The sequence below is a fragment of the Neoarius graeffei genome, chromosome 17 (assembly GCF_027579695.1).
Source record: "Neoarius graeffei isolate fNeoGra1 chromosome 17, fNeoGra1.pri, whole genome shotgun sequence".
Taxonomy (NCBI): domain Eukaryota; kingdom Metazoa; phylum Chordata; class Actinopteri; order Siluriformes; family Ariidae; genus Neoarius; species Neoarius graeffei.
Genome location: NC_083585.1, coordinates 51,752,043 through 51,777,240, shown reverse-complemented (window position 1 = coordinate 51,777,240; position 25,198 = coordinate 51,752,043). Strand labels below are relative to the sequence as shown.

Below are 25,198 nucleotides of genomic sequence, written 5' to 3'. Positions count from 1 at the left end.
AGTCTGGCCTCGCTCGTAGACATTTCCGAAGGGTGGGGGTGGAACAACCCGCTGTCTTTCAAACTGTCTCTGTGCGTATAGGCCAATGCTCTGACCAATCAGCGCAACAGTGACTGTGACGTAGTCAGAGCGACAGAAAGCAGTGGGGGAGGCCTTGAAATTAAATAATTTTTCAAAATGCGTATTAATTAATAAACAGGTTCTAGATATTAAGAAGTTTGGAGATAATGACCACAAGTTTGGAGTCTGTACCACATACTTAACATACACTCTTATTTTTTTCAAGTGTTTTTCAAGGGTTTGCTTAAACTGTTTTTGAGAGTTTTTATTTAGTGGTGTTTGGTGAAATAATTTCCCTTAAATTTAAAATAACGGGAAAATAAGAAACAATCAAAAAGTAATGTTTCAAAGCTGTTTATTAATTCTTCGTACTGCACAAACTAGCCCCATCCTTTTGGCTACGAGCGGAGCCAGCTGGTAGATCAGACTTTTGCCATAGCCAGTCGGCAAAACAGCGAAAACGTCCTTCTTGAAAAGGAATGAGCGGAGAGCCTCTTCCTGCTCATGTTTCAACGAAAACTCCAAGTCTAATTCTTCTAAAACTGATTCCAAAGCAGAGTCAAACGTGCGCTGTTCACTAGCCGTAGCCATCTTTCCTGTTGTGCTTTCTCCAGCGTCGCGCAGCCTTGTCGTCACTCCTGCAAAAGCCCGCCCAAAGAATCCAAACAAAAACCTTGCATTGTGATTGGCGGGCACGATTTGATGCCCGGGGTGTTTTGTTGATATGGTGCGAGGCTAGACTCACTCTCAGGCAAAAAATATTTTTGGCCGCTAGGCGGGTGGGTCTAGTTTACTAGGCTAGCCATCTCCTGTACCTACGTGCCAAGATTAGTGAAGATCTGTTGAGAGTTTGTGTTGATAAATGTAACGTGAAAGGCATTGAGGGAGGGGGTGGGTGGATGTTGTGCTCCCTAGTGACCTCCCTGGGGCCCGTACATGAATTTTGTTTATATCTGCAAAATCCCGGGTCATCCCCGGACCTACTTGCCAAATTTGGTGAAAATTTGTCGAGAAATGGTGATGTTAGCTCAAGACAAACAAACAAACTTTGTCGCTTATTATATAGATAACATTAACTTCGTCTTCACCAATATTCACTTTGCCTTCAGCAAATACTTGCTAATTAAGGGTCGTACTCGGAGTTGGTTTGCCAGTTTGTTTAAGTGGAAATGATTTTATCGGATATTTTGTATAAAGTTTTTATTTATCAAATTTGCAAAAAATAAAAATGCTCTGTTTCTCAAAATCCACAAAAAAAAATGCAGGTTAATCAAAAGAATTTTAATTTTGAACCGGCTCGCCATTTTGACAACGCACATCCAGTCAGCAGGAAAACACTGGGAGTGACGTCATCGAAGTGAAATATCTGGAATTATTCTATCCACATTGACTGGATATGAGCAATCGTATGCTCTGATTGGCTACTCTACTACTAGGATATCAGCTCATATACTGTGAGTCGAGAAAAACAAAATGGCGGCGCGTGTTACTGAACCAACCGAGGACGAAATAAAAACTCTACTCGAAAACAAAACCCTAAAAAATACAAAAAAGCAATAAAATATCGAATAAAAGTATTTGATGGCAAGAACGTGTCTTTTTTTTCAAGAATTATTATTATTGCATTTTTCGCAAATTGCTCCTGTCATTTCGCTGGTTTGTTTACATTCTAAGTGGAAATGATTTTGTCGGATGTTTTGCGTAAAGTTTTTATTTATCGAATTTGCAAAAAATAAAAATGCTCTGTTTCTCAAAATACAGTGAATGTGGATAGAATAAAACAGTTATTCCACTCAATCTTGTCGTACATGGCTTTTAGACAACTCGGTGCTACGCGCCTCATCAGCTATCAGCTCATGCACGAGTATACTAACGGAATAACTGTTCACTTACGGAATAACTGTTAAATGTAGACAGGAGATACTAAGGTGAGGTAATGAAACTGTAATGTAGGTGATATTACAATGCTCTTAATTCACTGGTTTGAGTGACACAATGAGCGTCAATTAACTTATTGTTCATTGTGATTTTAGGTGGAATTTTGCCTCGTTGTTGTTTTAAGGCATGAATTACAATTAAACAATGCGCTTGGTTTGAGTTATATGTTAACTGATATGTGATTGAAATGTTCTTGCACAGGTGAGGGATTATTCCGGTACCTACACGGTGAAACTGCTGCCCTGTACTGCCCCTCCGAGTCTGGAGTACACACTGCCTCCAGTGTGTAACCCCCGAGAGCCTGTCGCGTTTGACCTCGACATCCGCTTCCAACAGGTCATTAAACTCGCTGCACCAGTGTGATCAGATCTGATGCAGTTACTGACACTTCACTCCAGCTGGACTTTAGTTCTTATAGCCAAGAGGAATCTATTTCAGTTGAGGAGTTAGAGGTGATAATGTAGTAATGGAGGTTTTACGTAACAGTTTATCATGGTGACCAAACAGGTCAAGTATAGTATCTGGGTTTAGATTAGTTTGATGTCTGGATTCTTAGTAAAAAAAAAAAAAATCACGTTATAACCCCTTGTGTACAATCAGTGCACAATACTAATGCACTAAAGTACGAAAATATCAGACTGCACCCATTATCCATGTATTTAAGACAGTCATTTGCATGATTGGTTGGTTGGTTCAGGTGATTCATAACTCCAGGTAATATTTTAAAAAATATATTGACACTCATATTTTGCTGTGTCTTATGCTGCAACAATAAGCTTACTTAAAGTATTTTTTACATGCTTAAGAAGTGTTGTCTGAATCAGGGCTTTGAACCAGAATTTTTTTCCTATTGGTTCGTTCCGAACAGAAACAGAATTTTAACGTTTCCGGTTTTGGGTTCCACCATTAAATAGACGTTCCCGAACCGGTTAGAACAAAAAAAATTTTGTTCCCGGAACGGTTAATTATGTTCCCTGTCAGCTGTTTAACAAATGGCTATAAAATTATGTCTCTGTCTCATCCAGCTTAAGCCAAATGTAGGCTAATTCTATTACAACCTTCATTAAATAAGATAAGAAATAATTCAAAACAATTATTATTTCAAATGTTGGCAGTTTGGATTCTCAGTATGTCTTCCCATCTACACAAACAGAAAAAGTGCCAAAAATGAAAGATAATTCGTTTAGTGTGTTACCAAAGGCTAGTCAGGCCCTATGCATTGATAGGCTAACAGAGGTTAACGTCATTTAATGTTCGCGAGCCTCTCATTAACGTGGACAAATATATTGATATCGTGTTTGAAATTGACGTTTCTGAATAACGATAGACTGCAATATTTACCTCTTATTTAAGATGTGGAGACGTGATAGTAGTCCACCCTCCCGCTCTCTCCATTCAGTCAGCGAACGTCACACAGGAAGTGAACCCCAGTGGGTCATAGAAACTTGCGCAGGAGAAGAATTACTTTTTTATTTGTAGGCTACGGAAACTTTGAGGAACGAAATAAAAACCGGTATTAACCGGTTACCATTATTTTTAATAAGCGTTTCTGTTCCGGAGCATAAAAAATAATAAAGTTTCTGGTTTCTGTTCCATGTGAAATAGAAAAAGTTCCCGGTTTTCGTTTTCGTTCCTTGAACCGGTTCAAAGCCCTGGTCTGAATACAAAAAAAATTTTGAAAAAATGGATTGATTATGTGACAGCACAGTGGTGTAGTGGTTAGCACTGTCGTCTCGCAGCAAGAAGGTTCTGGGTTCGAGCCCAGTGGCCGACGGGGGCCTTTCTGTGTGGAGCTTGCATGTTGTGTGTGTGGGTTTCCTCCGGGTGCTCCGGTTTCCCCCACAGTCCAAAGACATGCAGGTTAGGCTAATTGGTGGCTCTAAATTGACCGTAGGTGTGAATGTGAGTGTGAATGGTTGTCTGTCTCTATGTGTCAGCCCTGCGATGACCTGGCGACTTGTCCAGGGTGTACCCCGCCTTTTGCCCGTAGTCAGCTGGGATAGGCTCCAGCTTGCCTGAGACCCAGGATAAGCAGTTATGGATGGATGGATGGATTGATTCTGGATATTTTTACATTTTCTGTTAAGTAACATTTGTGTTTGTGTAGGTGAGTGACCCTGTAGCTGCGGAATTCAGCCTGAACACACAAATGCTGCTGCTCTCTAAGAGGACTCTCTGGTTGTCAGATGGCTCCATGGGATTCGGGCAAGAGAGCGACACTGCCTTCTCGGAGGGTATAAACATCCACAACATATCATGTTTATCTCATGATGTCCACCCAGTGCCAAAATTATTTTCGTATTTGTCTGTACTTGAAAAATTAAGACACTTGGTTAGAAGAAAAAGACACAGAATGTGATGAAGCAACAAGGCTGAAGCATGCCTGAGATTTATTTAATCTGTAACACCCTTTCAGTTCCGATTTACTCTGTCATGCATTTTTCCACCAAAATGCTTTTGGAGGGGAAGCAAAAGTCGATAGACTTCAACACACATTGTACAGAGTACAAGTTACATAAAAGGACAGACAACAGAATCCTACATTTAAACTTGGTATAAACTTGTGTCCAAACTTTTGACTGGTAGTGTCCAAAAGTTTGGACACGCCTTCTAATTCTTCTTCTAGTTCCTTCTTTATTTTTATGAATTAAAAGTCACGTCTTCATGTCTTAAAGCAGGGGTCACCAAACTTTTTTCTCTGGGGGCCACATTGTCGTTCCTGACTGTGATGGGGGGCCGGGGTCGGGTCAGCTATATAACATAGAATTGTGTGACCCAGATATGACCACCAGCAGGCCTCATTGTGTAGTAGAGATTACTAGCCTGGCACAGCCATCCCCACTACTATATCCCCCACTACTATATCCCCACTACTATATCCCCCACTACTATATCCCCACTACTATATCCCCACACTACTATGTCCCCCCAATACTATATCCCCCACTACTATATCCCTACACTACTATATCCCCACACTACTATATCCCCCACTACTATATCCCCACTACTATATCCCCACTACTATATCCCCCACTACTATATCCCCCACTACTATATCCCCACTACTATATCCCCACTACTATATCCCTCACTACTATATCCCCACACTACTATGTCCCCCCACTACTATGTCCCCCCACTACTATGTCCCCCCACTACTATATCCCCCACTGCTATATCCCCCACTACTATATCCCCCACTACTATATCCCCACACTACTATGTCCCCCCACTACTATATCCCCACTACTATATCCCCACACTACTATATCCCCACACTACTATATCCCCACTACTATATCCCCACACTACTATATCCCCACACTACTATATCCACACTACTATATCCCCACACTACTATATCCACACTACTATATCCACACTACTATATCCCCCCACTACTATATCCCCACACTACTATATCCCCCACTACTATATCCCACACTACTATATCCACACTACTATATCAACACTTGATTCCTGGCACGTATTTGTTTATCTTTACTAGTGGTTTGCAAAAGTAGTAATCAAGTCTTCACACTTTGTTTTAATTTGAAATACCACAGATATTCCATTTATTTATTTTCTAATAAAAATAACATCAAAGCTGTCAAGGTAAGAAACATCTGCCTGGTTGAGGTGATTGACACTGGCAAAGGTGAGTGGAAAATTATAAATTGTAGGTAGGCCTGTTGTATGCAGCACTTAATAAAGGTCAAATAAATAGGCCTATAAAATAAATACATTTAAAAAAAACAGTGAAATTATAATAATATGAGCAATAGATCACAGCAGTTGTGCTGTGTCCTGCACGTCATTGCTCTCATCCATGGCCAAAGCAAAAAACTCGAATTCTGACACTCTCTCATTCAGCTGGTCATACACGTTGTCCCCCAAATCTTCGGTTCACCTGGTCATAGTACTGTAGGTGCGGAGAGACTCACCGCGTTGAGCGCATCCTTCTTGTCGGGACACACCACCTTGGCCACAGCAAGCATGCATACTTTAACAAAGTCCCCATCAGTAAACGGCTTTCCATGGGTAGCTAGTAGGTGAGCTACCTTATAGCTAGCTCGGACAGCAGCCTGGTTGATCTGGGTTTGGTGAAGGAATACATTCTGTTGTGCAGCCAGTCCGCATTTCATCCTCCGAATCCTGTCTTCTCTTGTTTGCCCTCGCAAACTAGCATACTCTTTGTGGCGGGTTTCGTAGTGATGACGCAGATTATATTCTTTGAAAACCGACACACTTTCTTTACATAAAAGACAAACTGCACGGTCCTTACACTGAACGAAAAAATAATCGGTGGTCCACTGTTGTTTAAAAACTCTGCACTGTCAGCTTTTCGCTGACCGCTAGCCATTTTGCTGTCCTGAACACTGACAGTTCTCTGCGCGTGCTTCCTGTCACCGCTTGATCGCGAGCATATGACGAAAATTCGGAAAATATGAATAGTTCATTTTATAACTAAATATCAATTTTAATTGATAAAATCAACAAAATACCAGATGCAGACATGTTATTATTTGGCAAAAAGCAATTTAAAAAAATAGGCCATGACCGCTTTTGGGGATTGCCTCATAGGGCCGGTTCAAGTGGTGGGGGGCAGAGGGGCTGGGGGGCCGGTCAAAGGGGGGTGGCGGGCCGGAGTCGGCCCGCGGGCCGTAGTTTGATGACCCATATCTTAAAGTAATGATGGATGTCGTTTCTCGTTACTTAGTTGTTCGGTTCTTGACATAATATGGATTATTACAGTTGTGGTGTTGAATAGAGCAATTTACTTATAGTATTTTTATTATTCACTATTTACTGTTTGATCTCAAACGCATTAAGAAGGCAAGAAACTCGTCCACTAATTAACTTTTGACGAGGCACAGCTGTTAATTGAAAAGCGTTCCAGGTGACGACCTCATGAAGCTGGTTAAGATAATGGCAAAAGTGTGTAAAGCGTCATCAAGGTAAACACCGGATACTTTCAAGAATCTAAAATATGAAGCATTTTTTTGTTTTTTAACTCTTATGTTTACTCCATAATTCCATATACGTATGTTCCATATGTTATTATCTCATCCGGCCGACAGGTGATGAGTTTATGCCATCACGTGTTGTCCGTCGTCCGTCTGGCGTCATCCATATTTCACAAAAATCATTTCTTCAATCTCAATTCGTCACTGATTTTTATTCTTTTTGGTAGGAAGGTAGGTCTCCCTGGGGTGCATATAGCTTCTACGCAAATGTGCATAATTGCAATTAATAATGAAGATATGGAGTAATTAAGCCCTAATGAGCAGTTTCCACACAAATCGCTTCTTCTGCCTCAATTCTTCACTGATTTTGATTCTTTCTGGCATGAAGGTAGGAGTACCTCGGGTGCATATAGCTTCTACCCAGATTTGCTTAATTACAATTATTAATGAAGTTATGGACTAATTAAGCCTTAATGAGCAGTTCAACAAAAATCGCTTCTTCTCAGTCAATTCCTCACCGTTTTAGATTCTTTCTGGCAAATAGGTTGGTATTCCTAGGGTGTATATAACTTCTATATATAGCTTGTATATAGTGTATATAGCTTGCAACATTTATTGCGCAAGGTGGCCCACTTTAGATCGTTCCTTCTGGACTAGACAGGGCCGGAGTGAGCTACGCCATCACTGACGATTTCGTTTCATACTTGTGATGTCTTCAGTATTTTTCTACAATGTAGAAAATACAAAATATAGAATAGAATAACCTCTTAATGACTAGGGCTGCACAAACTTTTGACTGGTACTATGTGTATATATACATATATATAAAATGTATTTGTAGCTTTCCCTAGGTGTGGGTGGAGCACAGAGGACGGCAGGACCGAGATCAGGTTCAACAAATCGTTTTATTGCTTCCACTTTTCAGGGAACACAATCGGTCTAAACCAGACACACACACACACACACATCCGATGTCTGGTTCGGGAGAGATCTCCTCTGCTCTCGCTCTCCCTCCCTAAATAGGGCACGGTCCCTGGGAAGACACACAAACACAGGTTAATTGCTCTCAGGTGAAATGAATCTGCCACTTACCTTCCCTGACTCCGCCCTCCTGTCACAGACCGGTGCTTGACCACGCCCCCGCTGCCACATACCCCCACCGCCCGACTCAGGCCGGGCAGCCGTCCGGCCCGCAGCCGACTCCCCCCCCCCTTGACGGGAGAGGAAGTCCGCCACGACCATCTGCGCCCCCGGCCTGTGGACCACCTTGAAATTAAAGGGTTGGAGTGCCAGATACCAACGGGTGATCCGCGCGTTGGCATCTTTCATGCGGTGGAGCCATTGGAGGGGCGCGTGGTCCGAACAGAGGGTGAAAGAGCGCCCCAGCAGGTAGTACCGGAGGGCGAGGACCGCCCATTTGATCGCCAGGCACTCCTTTTCGATCGTGCTGTAGCGCCCCTCACGCACTGACAGCTTGCGGCTGATGTATAGGACTGGGCGATCCTCCCCCTCCACCTGCTGGGACAAAACGGCCCCCAGCCCTCTGTCCGACGCATCCGTCTGTAACATAAAAGGGAGAGAGAAGTCAGGGGAGTGTAAAAGTGGCCCCCCACACAGTGCAGCCTTTACCTCAGAGAAAGCCCGCTGGCACTGCTCCGTCCACTGGACCGGATCTGGCGCCCCCTTTTTAGTGAGGTCAGTCAGCGGGCTGGTGACGTCCGAATAATTAGGTATAAACCTACGATAGTAGCCAGCCAGCCCCAGGAACTGTCTCACCCCCTTTTTGGTCTTGGGCCTCGGGCAGGCCGCAATCGCTGCTGTCTTATTAATTTGGGGACGCACCTGCCCGTTGCCCAAGTGGAAGCCCAGATACCGTACTTCCACCCGCCCAATCGCACACTTCTTTGGGTTGGCTGTTAGTCCCGCCCGTCTCAGCGACCTAAGGACGGCCCTCAGGTGTTGCAGGTGCCGCTGCCAGTCGTTACTATAAACGATAATGTCGTCCAGGTAGGCGGCCGCATAGGTGGCGTGGGGCCGGAGGACCCGGTCCATCAGCCGCTGAAACGTAGCGGGCGCCCCAAACAGCCCAAACGGAAGTGTGACGAACTGGTGTAAGCCGAACGGTGTGGAAAAGGCCGTTTTCTCCCGGGATAATGGAGTCAAGGGGATCTGCCAATATCCCTTCGTTAAATCCAGTGTCGAGTAAAAGCGAGCCGTGCCTAGTCGATCGAGCAGCTCATCAATACGAGGCATCGGGTACGCGTCGAATTTAGACACCGCGTTGACTTTTCTATAGTCCACACAGAACCGGACCGAGCCGTCGGCCTTGGGAACCAAGACCACCGGGCTGCTCCAGTCACTGTGGGACTCCTCGACGATGCCCATTTCGAGCATGGCCTGAAGTTCTTCCCGAACCACCTTTTTTTTGTGTTCGGGTAGTCTATAAGGGCGGCTACGCACTACCACCCCCGGGGGTGTCTCTATGTGGTGTTCTATGAGGTTAGTGCGACCGGGCAGGGGCGAGAACACATCCGAAAACTCGGCCTGCAACTGGGCGACCTCCGTGAGTTGGGTCGGGGAGAGGTGGTCTCCACAGGGGACCGGAGAGGTACGTGATGCCAAATCCCCTTTTTGAACCTCCGGCCCCAGCTCCGCCTTCTCCGGAACTACCGACACCAACGCCACGGGGACCTCCTCGTTCCAGAGTTTGAGCAGATTGAGGTGGTAAATCTGTAGCGCCCCACCCCTGTCTGTTCGCCTCACCTCATAGTCGACGTCCCCGACTCGCCGTGTGACCTCAAAGGGCCCTTGCCACTTGGCGATTAATTTGGAGCTCGACGTGGGCAAGAGTACGAGTACTTTATCTCCCGGTGTGAACTCTCTAAGGCGCGTACCCTTGTTGTACAGGCGGGCTTGCCGTTCCTGGGCCTGCCGCAAATTCTCCTGAGTTAGGTGGGTGAGCGTGTGGAGTTTTGCGCGCAGGTCCATAACGTACTGAATTTCATTCTTACTTTGTGAAGGTCCCTCCTCCCAATTTTCCCGCAGCACGTCCAGGATGCCGCGCGGCTTACGCCCATATAATAATTCGAACGGGGAGAACCCCGTGGAGGCTTGAGGGACCTCTCGCACTGAGAACAGCAAGGGTTCGAGCCACTTATCCCAATTACGTGCGTCCTCACTTACGAATTTCTTAATGATATTTTTGAGGGTGCGGTTGAACCGTTCTACTAAACCGTCCGTTTGTGGGTGATACACACTGGTGCGGATCGGCTTAATCCCCAATAACCCATACAGTTCGCGTAGTGTTCGTGACATAAACGTAGTGCCTTGATCAGTCAGAATCTCTTTCGGGATTCCAACTCGGGAGATGACGCGGAAGAGTGCCTCTGCAATACTGCGTGCTGAGATATTGCGCAGAGGCACTGCTTCCGGGTATCGCGTTGCATAGTCCACTAGAACTAATATAAAGCGGTACCCTCGTGCTGACCGATCTAATGGCCCGACGAGATCCATCCCAATTCTTTCAAACGGGGTCTCGATTAACGGTAGAGGGCGCAATGGCGCTTTTGGAATGGCCGCTGGATTTACTAACTGGCATTCGCGGCATGCCGTACACCACCTACGGACATCGCCGCGAATCCCCGGCCAATAGAATCGGGCCATTATTCGGGCTAGTGTTTTATCCTGCCCTAAGTGTCCAGCCATGGGATTAAAGTGAGCCGCCTGGAATACCAATTCCCGGCGGCTCTTTGGAATCAAAAGCTGCGTGACTCGCTCTTTAGTTTGAGTGTCCTGCGTCACTCGGTATAACCTATCCTTCATAATCGCGAAGTAGGGGAAGGACGGGGTGGCGTTCGGCGGGAGCGTTTGACCATCGATTACTCTCACTTGGTCAAACGCATGCCGCAGAGTCTCGTCTCGCGACTGCTCCAATGGGAAATCCGCGAGGGATTCCCCAATAGAGAGAGGAGGAGCCGGTGGCTCCTCACCCTGACGCGGAGATGACGTAGACGGCTCTGCGACAGCTGCTCCCGCCAAAACGACACCGGGACCTCCCCCTGTCAACTGGCAGGACCCACTCTCTACTAGGCGCGTCATTAAACCCCGAAATCCCGGCCAATCAGTCCCCAAAATTAACGAGTGGGTAAGGCGAGGATTAACCGCCGCCTTCACTATAAATTTTTCCCCTCTGAAAATAATATGGACCGACACCAAAGGGTAGCTGTGAACATCCCCGTGCACACACAAAACCTTCACCCCTTGTGCTCCCCCCAATGCCTCGTTTTGAACCAGGCTTTGGCGAATTGAGGTCTGATTACAACCAGAATCCACCAATGCCTGATATGTAGCCCCTTGGATACTCACCGGTATGCGATACGCTCCGGCCCGATCGAGGGCGGCCTCTGGCGCGTCGGGGATCCGAACCACCGCGCCCACTTCCATTGCTGTGCACTGCTGTTGAAGGTGGTCCGGTTCCCCGCAGCGCCAGCAAACCGGCCCGGGCTTTCCCTCTGCACCGGTGCTCTGGGGCTCACTCACCTGAGGTGGGGGAGAGACAGACACAGAAGGGAGAAACGGGAGGGCACCGCGGGTGCGGCGGGCCGGCAGGGGTGGTGCCGGCCCCCGCCTCCGCGGTGGGGGAATGGGGCGAGGACGGGACACAGAAGGAGGGGAGAAAGAGAGAGAAAGAGAAGAGGAGAGAAGAGATGTCGACATCTGCTGTCCTGCCGCCGAGACAGCCGCCAGATGATCCTCCGCCAGCTCGACTGCCTGATCCAGCGACGCCGGGCGGTGGCACTGGACCCACTCCGCGGCTCCTGCTGGTAAGCGGGCGATGAACTGTTCCAGTACCACCTGATCGACGATTCCCTCGGCGTCGCGATCTTCGGCCCTCAGCCACCGCCAGCAGGCGTCCCGGAGCTGCTGGCCGAACGCGAACGGGCTGCCGACTTCCTCCATCCGCAGCGCGCGGAAGCGCTGGCGCTGCTGCTCCGGCGTGCGCCCCACGCGCTGAAGGACAGCCCGGCGAAGGTCGGCGTAGGCCAGCCGGCGATCGGCGGGGAGCTGTAGTGCCGCCAGCTGCGCCTCTCCCGTCAGGAGGGGGAGGAGGCGCGCCGCGCGCTGCTCCATCGGCCACCCCGAGGCTTCAGCGACCTGCTCGAATAACGTGAAGAAAGCCTCGGGGTCATCCTGCGGGCCCATCTTAGTTAAGGTGAGGGGAGACGGGCCCGCGGCCGGAGCGCTGGTGGGCCCCGCCGACGCGAGGAGACGCCGGAACGCCTTGCGATCTTCTTGCTGGGCCAGCACCAGGGCATCGAAGCGCCGCTCTTGTTCCTTTCGGAGTGTGACGAGCGCCTGGTGCTGGCTTTGCTGAGCCGTGGCGAGGGCGTGGACCAGGTCGGTGAACGGGGAGGATTCCATGGGGCTGCTGGGTTGGTGCTCCATTTTCCCGGGTTTCGGCACCACTGTAGCTTTCCCTAGGTGTGGGTGGAGCACAGAGGACGGCAGGACCGAGATCAGGTTCAACAAATCGTTTTATTGCTTCCACTTTTCAGGGAACACAATCGGTCTAAACCAGACACACACACACACACACATCCGATGTCTGGTTCGGGAGAGATCTCCTCTGCTCTCGCTCTCCCTCCCTAAATAGGGCGCGGTCCCTGGGAAGACACACAAACACAGGTTAATTGCTCTCAGGTGAAATGAATCTGCCACTTACCTTCCCTGACTCCGCCCTCCTGTCACAGACCGGTGCTTGACCACGCCCCCGCTGCCACAGTATTGCTCATCCTGAATACTTTTATTGTCAAGCTACCGATTAATATTTAATATCACCACCCAGTCGTCACTACATGGGACACAATTTGTCCAAAAGGTTTTAGTCATTGTACCCAAGATGTTTTACGTAACCCAGCTACAAGAGCTTGCAGAGAATCGGCTTGGTCACTGTAAAGAGCCTGTACAGGATTAGTACAGTATCAGGTGTCGGCTATATGGTTATGTAAGATGAGTGTCAGGGTGTAATGTAATGAGAAATGGATTGCTGCATCTCTTGAAAGCGTGCAGATTGTGTGCTAATGTGATATTCAGGCATAGTTCAGTTTCATATGAGGATTTCTCAAAAATGGGTTGGTCCCTTTTTAAAAAAAAAATCTTGAATTATTAATTGTATTTAAATTACAAACAAAAAAAAAACCCCAACACTCCACTTACAGATGTTTGAACCATATTATGTTCTCACAGCAGCATATGGTCCATTAAAGATGCCTTCAACAAGCTTGAATAACTACTAAATATCGTTTGCTCTTCATTTTTGCGAAGCAAGTCAAGATGTTTGTTTGTTTGTTTGTTTGTTTGTTTTTGCTAGGTGACATCATCTATGGCCGTGTCATGGTGGATCCTGTGCAGAACCTCGGAGACTCCTTTATCTGCAACATCGAGAAGGTGTTTCTGTGTACAGGGGCAGATGGCTATGTCCCAAAGTACAACCCTAATAACTATGAGTACGGCTGTTTAGCAGATGCTGCGTCCCTCCTCCACAGGTTCAAGATCATTGTAAGCATTTTTGCTCTATGCTCATAGCATTTAATCTGTTTGAATGGTGACTACAGCATCAGTAGCACCACAGCATCGTTTAAATCCTTTAATCAGATCGATTATCGTCACTGGCTCTGACAGTAGTGCTGGTTACAAGGCAAATTATATTAATGCACTCGTTCTAATATGTCGTTGTATCTATAGTAACAACTTGCATACGCCGAGACTTGTTTCGCAGATGCTACATATAATCAAAGCCTCTTGATAAACTGAACAAATTCTCATCTCATCTCATCTCATCTCATCTCATCTCATCTCATTATCTCTAGCCGTTTTATCCTGTTCTACAGGGTCTCAGGCAAGCTGGAGCCTATCCCAGCTGACTAAAATAACCTGATATCACCTAAAACTTGTTAGCATTGGCAAATTGCTGTGTTAGAAGAGGAATAAAAGACTTTGGGATGCTAACTGTAAGTCCAATTTGCATTGTGCCGCACTGTCATTGACTATTTTTGTATAATATAATACAGTATTTACTAATATCACTAAAATATTAAAAAGAAAACCCCACCAATAATACTCTCTTACACCAATCTTTCAAGAATCCAATATCTTTAACAATTATTCCACAAAATCGAGTCGTACATGAGCTGGCGCGCCTCGTCAGCAATCAGCCGTGTATGACGAGATTGAATGGAATAATTGTTTTATTCTATCCACATTCACTGGATTTTGAGAAACAGAGCATTTTTATTTTTATTTTTTGCAAATTTGATCAATAAAAACTCTATACAAAGCGTCTGACAAAATCATTTCCGCTTGACAAACCGGTGATATGACAGGAGCAATTTGTGAAAAATGCTATAATAATAATAATTCTTGAAAAATAATCTCATCTCATTCTCATCTCATTATCTGTAGCCGCTTTATCCTTCTACAGGGTCGCAGGCAAGCTGGAGCCTATCCCAGCTGACTACGGGCGAAAGGCGGGGTACACCCTGGACAAGTCGCCAGGTCATCACAGGGCTGACACATAGACACAGACAACCATTCACACTCACATTCACACCTACGGTCAATTTAGAGTCACCAGTTAACCTAACCTGCATGTCTTTGGACTGTGGGGGAAACCGGAGCACCCGGAGGAAACCCACGCGGACACGGGGAGAACATGCAAACTCCGCACAGAAAGGCCCTCGCCGGCCACAGGGCTCGAACCCAGACCTTCTTGCTGTGAGGCGACAGTGCTAACCACTACACCACTGTGCTGCCCCTTGAAAAATAATAATAATGAAAAAAGATACATTCTTACCATCAAATACTTTCTTTCCATATTTTGTTGCTTTTTGTTTGTATTTTTTGTGGTTTTGTTTTTGAGTAGTTTTTATTTCATCCTTGGTTGGTTCAGCAACACGCTCCGCCATTTTGTTTTTCTCTACTCATGGTATATGAGCTGATATCCTAGTAGTAAAGTAGCCAATAAGAGTAATCTGTGGTTGGTTGAAGAGAGCAACTGGACTTGCTTGAAGGTTCTTGAAAACGTTTCGCCTCTCATCCTAAAGGCATCCTCAGTTCTGTCTGACTAATAGGGAGTATCCAGTATTTATCCTCTCATGGATCATCATAGAATCCGAATCAGAATGCTGATGGCTGCATTGTAGGTGGCTGATAAAAGATGTCATAGACACCCACCTCTGTTCAATGATGGTTGTTCCAGTTGACAAAAATGAACGATCCTCTCTGGCTAAGATGTCTGCCAGTTTTCTGGAAGTCCTCTCATACTCCCGCACCAGTCGAAGGGATCTCATCCCAAAGTGCGTAGAAACATATCTGTGACGAATCTCAGTCATCCAGGTACATAGTAATCTGTGGTTGGTTGAAGAGAGCAACTGGACTTGCTTGAAGATTCTTGAAAACGTTTCGCCTCTCATCCTAAAGGCATCCTCAGTTCTGTCTGACTAATAGGGAGTATCCAGTATTTATCCTCTCATGGATCATCATAGAATCCGAATCAGAATGCTGATGGCTGCATTGTAGGTGGCTGATAAAAGATGTCATAGACACCCACCTCTGTTCAATGATGGTTGTTCCAGGTTGACAAAAATGAACGATCCTCTCTGGCTAAGATGTCTGCCAGTTTTCTGGACGTCCTCTCATACTCCCTCACCAGTCACCAATAAGAGCACATAATTGCTCATATCCAGTGAATGTGGATAGAATAATTAGATTTATGTTTAGGCAGTGCCTAAAAGTGGAGTTCCCGATGAGTGTAAAATGTGTGAGTAAATAATCACGTTATTTTTTTAAAAAGCAAATTAAAAATTAAAGCCGCTAGCGGCCTTGACGGGCCCTCGCACGTGTGGTTCCGCAACCCAGGACATCCCGCCACCCAACAAAACAGTTACATGTCATATATTCATCAAATGTTCATCAGACAGGCCCATAACGTCTAAAGAGTATCAGAATCAGAGTCATATTACAAGATATCGAGGTCAACATTCAGCAATATACTACAGATATCAAATTCAACATTCAGTAATATCTTGGCATATTACAGTATATGTTATAATATTTCAACATATTACAGTATATCAAAAATCATTGTGCATTTTGTCTGCAACAAAATGCACAATGACAGAAAGTCACTATTATTGTGTGTGTGTGTGTGTGTGTGTGTGTGTGTGTGTGTGTGTGTGTGTGTTCGATTATTTGGTCCGCACCAGGCAGTAAAATTGTTACATTGTAGCATACAGACTGCGTGTGGTCCGTGTTCACACATGCAAACGAACCAATGCATCAGAATCATATTACAAGATATCAAGTTCAACATTCAGCAATATCTTGGCATATTATATGTTATATTATTTCAACATATTACAACATATCAAAAATCCCTTAGCAATTCAACTTCAGCAATATCTTGGCATCATGTCTGCCAAGTTTGACATGAATTTGATGAACCGTCTAGGAGGAGTACGTTAAAAATGACCATGTGTAATTTCACTCCAAATGGCCTTATGACATCATCATTCCAAAGTTCTACCCATTCATTTCAATGGGAAATGGAAAAAGGGGCGAGGTGAAGTTCCTGGGCCATGCCCGGGGCCAAAAGTCTGTGGCTGAGTAGCGAGGACAATGACTGGTGTGTGTATCAAATTTCATGAGTTTTCGTGCATGGGAAATGCCTCAAATAAGGCCAAACACGGCAGAATAATAATAATAATAATAATAATAATAATAATAATCCTTCGAAAAACAATAGGGTCTCACACCGAACGGTGCTCGGGCCCTAATAAGCGCTGGATAAAAACCCATCTATCTTATGTAAATAAAAGGATACAAATTTTGTTGTCTGGTGGGTAAGTGTTTATGAGATACATTGCCTTGCACTTATGATCAGGTTCCCTGTGGTGGTACACGCACCTCATTTGTACTTGCACATGGCAGTTGTACAGTCGCAAAAGCCATCAGAAATCAGGTTTGTGTATTAAGTATGGAGCTTTGCTCCACTAATGATCTATTGCACCAGTCTTTCATTGGAGGCTTTCTGTTGTTTTTCGTTATGAAAATGTACATTAGGAATGTGATGGAACTCTGCTGATGCTTGTACACTTGTGAAGTCAGGAAGTGATCAGTTCATGCATATGGCAACAATAAAAATGATGTTTTTGTTTCCAGGATAAAGCTCAGCCAGAGACTCAGGCCAGAGAATTTAAGAGTGTTAGCTTCAATGCTCTCCTGGCTGTTGATGACCCAGAGGCTTTGTCGCTAGTGAGGCAGCCGGGCTCAGACGGCTTTAGCCTGGACTCCACGCCTCTGTTTCAGGTAAGTCAACTGTCTCGCAGTAATGACATCACCGTGGTGCTGTGAACCTGCAGGTAGGTTTTGCTCGAGTGTCTCAGCTGCTAATCATTTTGTGAACCGTCACTAAGTGGTGCTGTATGGCATTTTGTGTCATTATCAGATGAGTGATTTTGCTAATATTAACTGAAATGTGTTAAGCATAGACATAAAAAAATGCCTTTCAAACACCAACAGACTTTCTCACTATTAAAGACCACAGGAAGGAAGGAAGAATAAACAAATGAATAAACGAATGAATGAATGAATGAATGAATGAATGAAAGGAGAAAGAAAGAATCAGTGAATGAAGGGGAGAAGGAAGAAAGAAAGAAAGAAAGAAAGAAAGAAAGAAAGAAAGAAAGAAAGAAAGAAAGATTGAATAAAGGGGAGAAGAATGAATGAATGAATGAATGAATGAATGAATGGGAGTAGAAAGAAAGAAAGAAAGAAAGAAAGAAAGAAAGAAAGAAAGAAAGAAAGAAAGAAAGAAAGAAAGAAAGAAAGAAAGAAGGGGAGAAGAATGAAGGAAGGAAGGAAGGAAGGAAGGAAGGAAGGAAGGACGGGGAGAAGGAAGGAAGGGGAGAAGGAAGGAAGGGGAGAAGGAAGGGGAGAAGGAAGGAAGGGGAGAAGGAAGGGAGGAAGGGAGGAAGGGGAGAAGAAAGGAAGGGGAGAAGGAAGGGGAGAAGGAAGGAAGGAGAGAAGGAAGGAAGGGGAGAAGGAAGGGAGGAAGGGGAGAAGGAAGGAAGGAAGGAAGGAAGGAAGGGGAGAAGGAAGGGAGGAAGGGGAGAAGGAAGGAAGGAAGGAAGGAAGGAAGGAAGGAAGGAAGGAGAGAAAGAAGGGAGGAAGGGGGGGAGGAAGGGGAGAAGGAAGGGACGGAGGAAGGGGAGAAGGAAGGGGAGAAGGAAGGAAGGAAGGAAGGAAGGAAGGAAGGAAGGAAGGGGAGAAGGAAGGGAGGAAGGGGAGAAGGAAGGGAGGGAGGAAGGGGAGAAGGAAGGGGAGAAGGAAGGAAGGGGAGAAGGAAGGGAGGAAGGGGAGAAGGGAGGAAGGGGAGAAGGAAGGGAGGAAGGGGAGAAGGAAGGAAGGGGAGAAGGAAGGGAGGAAGGGGAGAAGGAAGGAAGGGGAGAAGGAAGGAAGGGGAGAAGGAAGGGAGGAAGGGGAGAAGGAAGGGAGGAAGGGGAGAAGGAAGGAAGGGGAGAAGGAAGGAAGATCCATGTTTGCTCATTAAATATTTAAATCTGATCGAATAGGTGTTTGTGTGGAAAGTTACTCGTTGGCTGTATTAGTTAATGATAGAGTTAGATATGAGCTAACCGTTAATGTGTTTGTGCAGGAATTATTAACAAACTAACTCTGCTAATGAAACATTTACATATGTGCTAACTATTAATGTTTGTGTGTTAGCACATTTCTAGTTCACTTTATTAGCTCATTAACTAACCATACAGTATTTTGAATTACACATTTAAATACAAGTTATTAATAGGTGTTAGTACAGTAAGTAGTTATTTGTATTAGCTAGTTCGCTAATTGTGTTTGCTAGTTAAACTTTTACATTTTAACCATCCTGTTTTGTTTTGGGTTTTTTCTTGTGTGTGTGTGTGTGTGTGTGTGTGTGTGTGTGTGTGTGTGTGTGTGTGTGTGTGTGTGTGTAAAGTTACTAGTTGGTTGTATTTGCTTATAACCTATACATGTTTTATTAAATAAGCATTTAAATAGTTAACCATTAAAACGTGTTTGTGCTCTAAGCTACAATTATCGACAGTCCATAATTATCGACACCTTTTCAGATTTACCAATAAAAAACAATTTTACAAAGGCGAGTTTCAGTTACAACAGTTATTATTGGTTAATTAAACCTGCCTCGCCCTTTGATCTTGTTGTCTGATGACGCAGCTCGTTACCTGAGATGGAATTTTTTTCAGCACGATCAGCAATTTGATGAAAACCCGGACGTTATCATCGCAGGTAAGCGTGGTGGAAAGATCATGGACATGCTTTTACTGATCAAATTCACCGATATTTCATGATCTCCTTGTCGAAACCTACTTTGTTTCTTACTCTTTCATTTGACAGTCGCCATTTTGTCTCTAAACGCACGTTTGAGGTGTCGATAATAGTGATCACTTTCACCGGTGTCCACCATTATTAACACCCTGTGGAATTAAGTGACATTTACAACTGTTATGGATCGATCTTTTTGTAACATTGTTGAAGTAGATGAGACGTACTTTAAAAAATAAAAGTGCTGTGAGTTATGATAATTTTTTTTTCTGATTCATAACAGAATGGAATGTTTATAGAGTATTTGGAATCTGATTGCAATAAATAGAATTAGACCAGAATTAAATTCCTAGTGTATAAACAATTACATGCTTGAAATATTCATATTTTTCTATTCTATTCAGAAAATATTTTTTTGCAGTTTGTTGTAAATATTTACCACATATTACAATATCAGTAGACATTTTATATTTTGGTTCAAGGAACGACATGCAACCTTTGACCTGGATTTTCATGCGGTTACAATGTCAATTGCCTGTTGATATTTATTGGTAAACTACAAAACTAGAAATTAATACAAAGAACAACGAATGATTAACAAAATGTGATCTACAAAAATACTTAGAAAGTGGGTAGAAAGTGAACAAAAAGATTTTCTGACGCAGGTTAAACATTATCAGTTAATTTGTTTACAAACATTAGAATTACTTCCTCATTTACGTAAAGCACCGACATTTATATAAAAGATATTTTGTACTAAATATAAGTCTATGTAAAACAAATTTTAAATAAAAACTGTTTTGTTAACTTAATACCACATACTGATTATTATTATTATTATTATTATTTTATTTTAATTTTTTTAATAAATAATCACCTGGATGTCGATAATTGTGAAACGGTGTCGTTAACTGTGGACAAAGGTGTCAATAATTGTGGAATGGTGTCACATGATCTGATACACTTAGTAATCTGGAATCAACTTTTTTTTTCCATTGGAAGTTTGAGTAATTATTCATGCACAATTTACATATTGAAAGTCTTTTCTCCTTTCACAACGGCCAAAAGATCATTAAAGTGTCGATAATTGTAGCCACCGCTCTAGTTAGCTGTATCATTAGCTTACTCTGTTAATTAAAATATTGGATATTGCCTGTATGGGGAGATACTAATTAGCTCTATTAATTAGTTACACATATTATGGCTGGTAATTAAACATTTAGTTAGCTTTAACAGAGATTTATGCTAAGTGTTGCTAGTTAGCTATAATAGCAAATTAGCCAACTGAAGCAAATTAACTAATGAAACATTTACATTTTAGCTAACTATTAATGTAATCAGTGCAAATATCATCATTAAACAGTGTTGTTCTGTGATAATGCTTTCTTTATTTTTTTTTTCAGGTATCCGTGGGCAGGGAGTGGTACATCCACACCATATACACCGTCCGCTCCAGAGACAACGCCAACCGAGGCATCGGAAAAAGGAGTGTCGAGTACCACCATATTACTCAACACGACTCGTCACGTTCCCGAAGGTCTGTTAGCAGCGTTCCAGCTCTGGCCGAGGAGATCGGAGCAGAGAATGAGCGAGGAACCAACATCCTGCACGTGGCTCTGGAACGCAGCAGCCAGCACCAGCCCCAGCCCAAAGTTAACATCCAGAACGTGGTTGTTACCACAGGGTCCAAGCCAGAAGACACAGAGGATGATTATGTGCTACTGATCGTAGGAATTCTGCTGGGACTTATCCTGACTGTCGTTCTCCTCGTGCTTGTGTTTTTATTGGTGCGATCCAGGAAAGAGAAGGAGAAACTCAACAAGCCTCCAAAGGGCTCCAGCAGCACAGAGCCCATGATGACGCACGGCTTTGACAGTAACGACAGCTCGGAGGTGTGACCAGATTTTGCAACCACTCATGAGAACTGTTTTGCAAGTGCTTCTTATTTAAGTACTGAGACTTGAGATTTAAAGTGACTGAAAAGAGTTCGACCGACTTGCACAATCTGAGATGAGGTCAGCTTCGGTGAAGTGGCACGGTCTCAAGTCTGTGATGATGATGATGATGATGATGATCATCAGACACTCAGACATCGGCTCTCTTCAGGAGTTGACTCCTCCCAAGACAAAGAATTCTGGAAGCACTTTTATTTCTGCTGTTTTACAATTTAAAGGAAGGCTTGAAGCCAGAAGCCAGTTTTTATTCAAACGAGGCGTTTAGTCTGTCCTACTGCTTGGACCACGGTGGGTTTTTTTTGTTTGTTTTTTTATTTTATTCTTCATTGTTGTCTTTTTTTCTTCTTCATCTTCTTCCATTCAAAGGTGCTAGAAGCTTCCTGACCATCTGGCTAAGGAGCTAAGCTGCGTAAAGAGTGTTTTTATTCAACATTTGTAAAGAATCACGACTGTTTTAGTTATCACATGCTTTCACATTCACATTTTAGGTTTATCATATTATATTATCGCATTATATTACAGCATTACAGGATTATTTTTTCAATCTTCATTTTTAGTTTTTTATACAACTTTAAAAAATGTTTTCCAGTATAAATCCAGTACAGTTAAAACATTTTTCAAAACTTTATTATTTTAATTTTTTCCATCTCTTCATGATGGCTTGAGTTTTTGTTTGTTTGTTTGTTTGTTTGTTTGTTTGTTTTTCATGATTTATTAAGCATACTTTATATTATTCTACCCACATTCACTGGATATGAGCAATCGTGCCCTCTGATTGGCTACTCTACTACTAGGATATCAGCTCATGTACCGTGAGTAGAGAAAAACAAAATGGTGGAACGTTTCGGAGAACCAACCAAGGATGGAATAAAAACTCTACTCGAAAACAAAACCCCAAAAATTGTTATCACATAAAAGAAACTGAAATAGTGAAAAGAATCCCCCCCCAAAAAAAAATTTTATATATATATATATATATATATATATATATATATATATATATATATATACACATACTTTTCCACACTCCAGCCCAGTCGGTGGCGGTAATGTACATTTAAGTTGGTTTGCCAACCACCAAAAAACCCTAAAGAAGAAAACCCAGAAAGCAACAAAATATGGAATAAAAGTATTTGATGGAAGAACTTTTTTTTTAAGAATTATTATTATAGCATTTTTCACAAATTGCTCCTGTCATTTCACCGGTTTGTTTACATTCTAAGCGGAAATTATTTTGTCGGGCGTTTCATATAAAGTTTTTATTTATTGAATTTGCAAAAAATCAAAATAAAAAATGCTCTGTTTCCCAAAATCCAGTGAATGTGGATAGAATAAAACAGTTATTCCACTCAATCTTGTCGTACATGGCTTATAGACAACTCGGTGCTACGTGCCTCATCAGCTATCAGCTCATGTACGACCCGATTTTGTGGAATAACTGTTAATTATATGTATTAGAATGTAAATTCATGTCAGAATTTGAAATAAGTGTCCAGACGGAGTTTACATGGTCGTGTCTTTTATGCGTCTTGATCCCTGACTGACTGCAATCGTTGCTGGTATTGAACACACTGTATATCATGTTGACAGATTTGATTTGATTATAATCTGTTGATCGTTAAGACGGATGTTTTTAAGCAGTCCGCTAAATGAGGGTCCATCCCAAATGCTAGTTCATAGTAGAATTACAAGTAAAACAGTAAGATGCTGTTTCAAACCGAATGTCCCTTCAAGTTTTCTCAATTTACACAAACAATACCTTAAAAGAAGTAATTAGAACATTATAATAGATGTATAACCTATTTAGTAGCTACACTCTCAGAAATCAAAGTACATTATTGTACCATTAAGGATACAACGGCTTGTCCACGTGGCAGTATCCTCTAAGGTACTTATTTGTCCTATTTATACACTGATTGGGAACATATATGTACCTTTTTGACCCTAAAAAGGTACACATAGTTACTTTGAAGTCCAATAATAAGTCTCAGGGGGTATATTAGTGTAGATTGTATCTTGGGGGAGAGAAATGGATTCCTACTGTACCCCTGTTTCTGACAATATAGATTACAGCCTCCTTGTGAATTGTCTATAGTAGTCTGTGAGACAGCAGCATCTTTAAATCAACACACTCATCTTAAACCCTGCCAGAGCAAATAATGCATAACATGACGCATACCGTGTGTGTTACAGATAATATAGCTACTATATTAAATATAACGATATCTTAGGTTTTTTGTTTGTTTGTTTGTTTGTTTGTTTGTTTGTTTGTTTGTTTCCCCCAATCATGTGAGTCTAGCATGTTCTTAAGCTAGTCAGTGATTGGCAAGATGCTCTACATGATAAATACACTGAGGTAAAGGCTAGAAATAAAAAAAAGCATTTATTTAATCTTTTATATATTGCTTTGGTAAATGAACTTAATGCTTGCAGTCATATTTTATGCTGTCTCTCAAGTGGTGTATTTTTTATTTTTGAGTTCTAGGATCATATTTCTAAATCCAATCGTGTCAGATGTAGTGCATCATAATTGATGGATAATGGAATTTATTCTATCCACATTCACTGGATATGAGTAATAGTGCACTCTGATTGGCTACTCTACTACTAGGATATCAGCTCATATACCGTGAGTAGAGAAAAACAAAATGGCAGCGCATGTTGCTGAACTAACCGAGACCGAAATAAAAACTCTACTCAAAAACAACCCAAAAAAAATTTCAACAAAATATGGAATAAAAGTATTTCATGGTAAAAACGTACCTTTTTTTATTTTTCAAGAATTATTATTATGATAGCATTTTTGCCGGTTTGTTTACATTCTAAGCGGAAATGATTTTGTCAAACATTTTGTATAAAGTTTTTATTTATCGAATTTGCAAAACGAAAAAATAAAAATGCTCTGTTTCTCAAAATCCACTGAATGTGGATATAATAAAACAGTTATTCCACTCAATCTTGTCGTACACGGCTTATAGACAACTCGGTGCTACGCGCCTCGTTGGCTATCGGCTCATGTGTGAGTCGATTTCGTGGAAGAACTGTTAAATGTACTATTTGGACACATTAGACAAAGACATTTCCTACAAAGACACACACACACACTGTACTTGTACTGGATTTTTGTAGTGTATTATGTTGCATAAAACATCTTGGGGGAAATGTTGTTCTAGGAAAATAATCAACTGCAAGGTGGTGTGAGGCACCACAACGTGATGTGAGGTTACTGTTACCACTCTGAAGTTAATTAATTTCCAGTAACAAGATATCCCACAGGGTTGTATTGTCTAAGACCATAAAACTTTGCCAGTGGTTACAATTTTAAATTGTAAAAATGGTTTTTAACCACTTGTAGTTAAATTGCTGTGGTGTGTCCAAGCAAAACAAGTTCATTCCTGTTATCACTTATGTATTAGCAGCTATACCGTCGTTCCCTACACCATATGAGACAGTGCATTATGGGTAATTTATGTGCTCCCTGAGCTAACAAGAAGTCTAATTTAGACAGATTCTGCATGTTCTAGTGTTTGGGATGCAGACAGTGATTCTGGCAAATTGTATAATGCATTAATGCTAGCATTTGGGACACTGGTTAAATCTCACAGTTTAGTGACTGTAGTGATTTTGGCCCTTTTTTTTTGACGAACACTGAATTTAGTGGCCAAATGTCTGCTACAGAAATAAATGAGTGAACTTTAAATTTAATTTTCAAACTATTTTTTTAAATTACAGTCAATCATATCTGCATTTTTGTTAACTCTAAACGTATGACATGGATGAAAATGTGCTTTTTCATGACTATTTATTCATTGTAATGTAGTGAGCACCAGGCTTGTAGTACTCGAGTCCGACTTGTGCCCTAATTTTAAGGACTCGTGACTCGACTTGGAC

At 42.9% G+C, this 25,198-nt stretch overlaps 1 protein-coding gene across 1 annotated transcript in view; it reads left to right on the top strand.

The window, feature by feature from the left end:
- Positions 1 to 22,542, top strand: part of frem2b (FRAS1 related extracellular matrix 2b) — a 302,533-nt gene extending 279,991 nt beyond the window's left edge. Inside the window, exons 20-24 of the mRNA XM_060897720.1 lie at positions 2,200 to 2,334; positions 4,106 to 4,232; positions 13,339 to 13,526; positions 17,187 to 17,333; positions 20,756 to 22,542. Coding sequence (XP_060753703.1) covers positions 2,200 to 2,334; positions 4,106 to 4,232; positions 13,339 to 13,526; positions 17,187 to 17,333; positions 20,756 to 21,250 — 1,092 coding nt within the window. The 3' untranslated portion in view covers positions 21,251 to 22,542. The remainder of the gene's footprint in view (positions 1 to 2,199; positions 2,335 to 4,105; positions 4,233 to 13,338; positions 13,527 to 17,186; positions 17,334 to 20,755) is intronic.
- Positions 22,543 to 25,198: the final 2,656 nt, after the last annotated feature.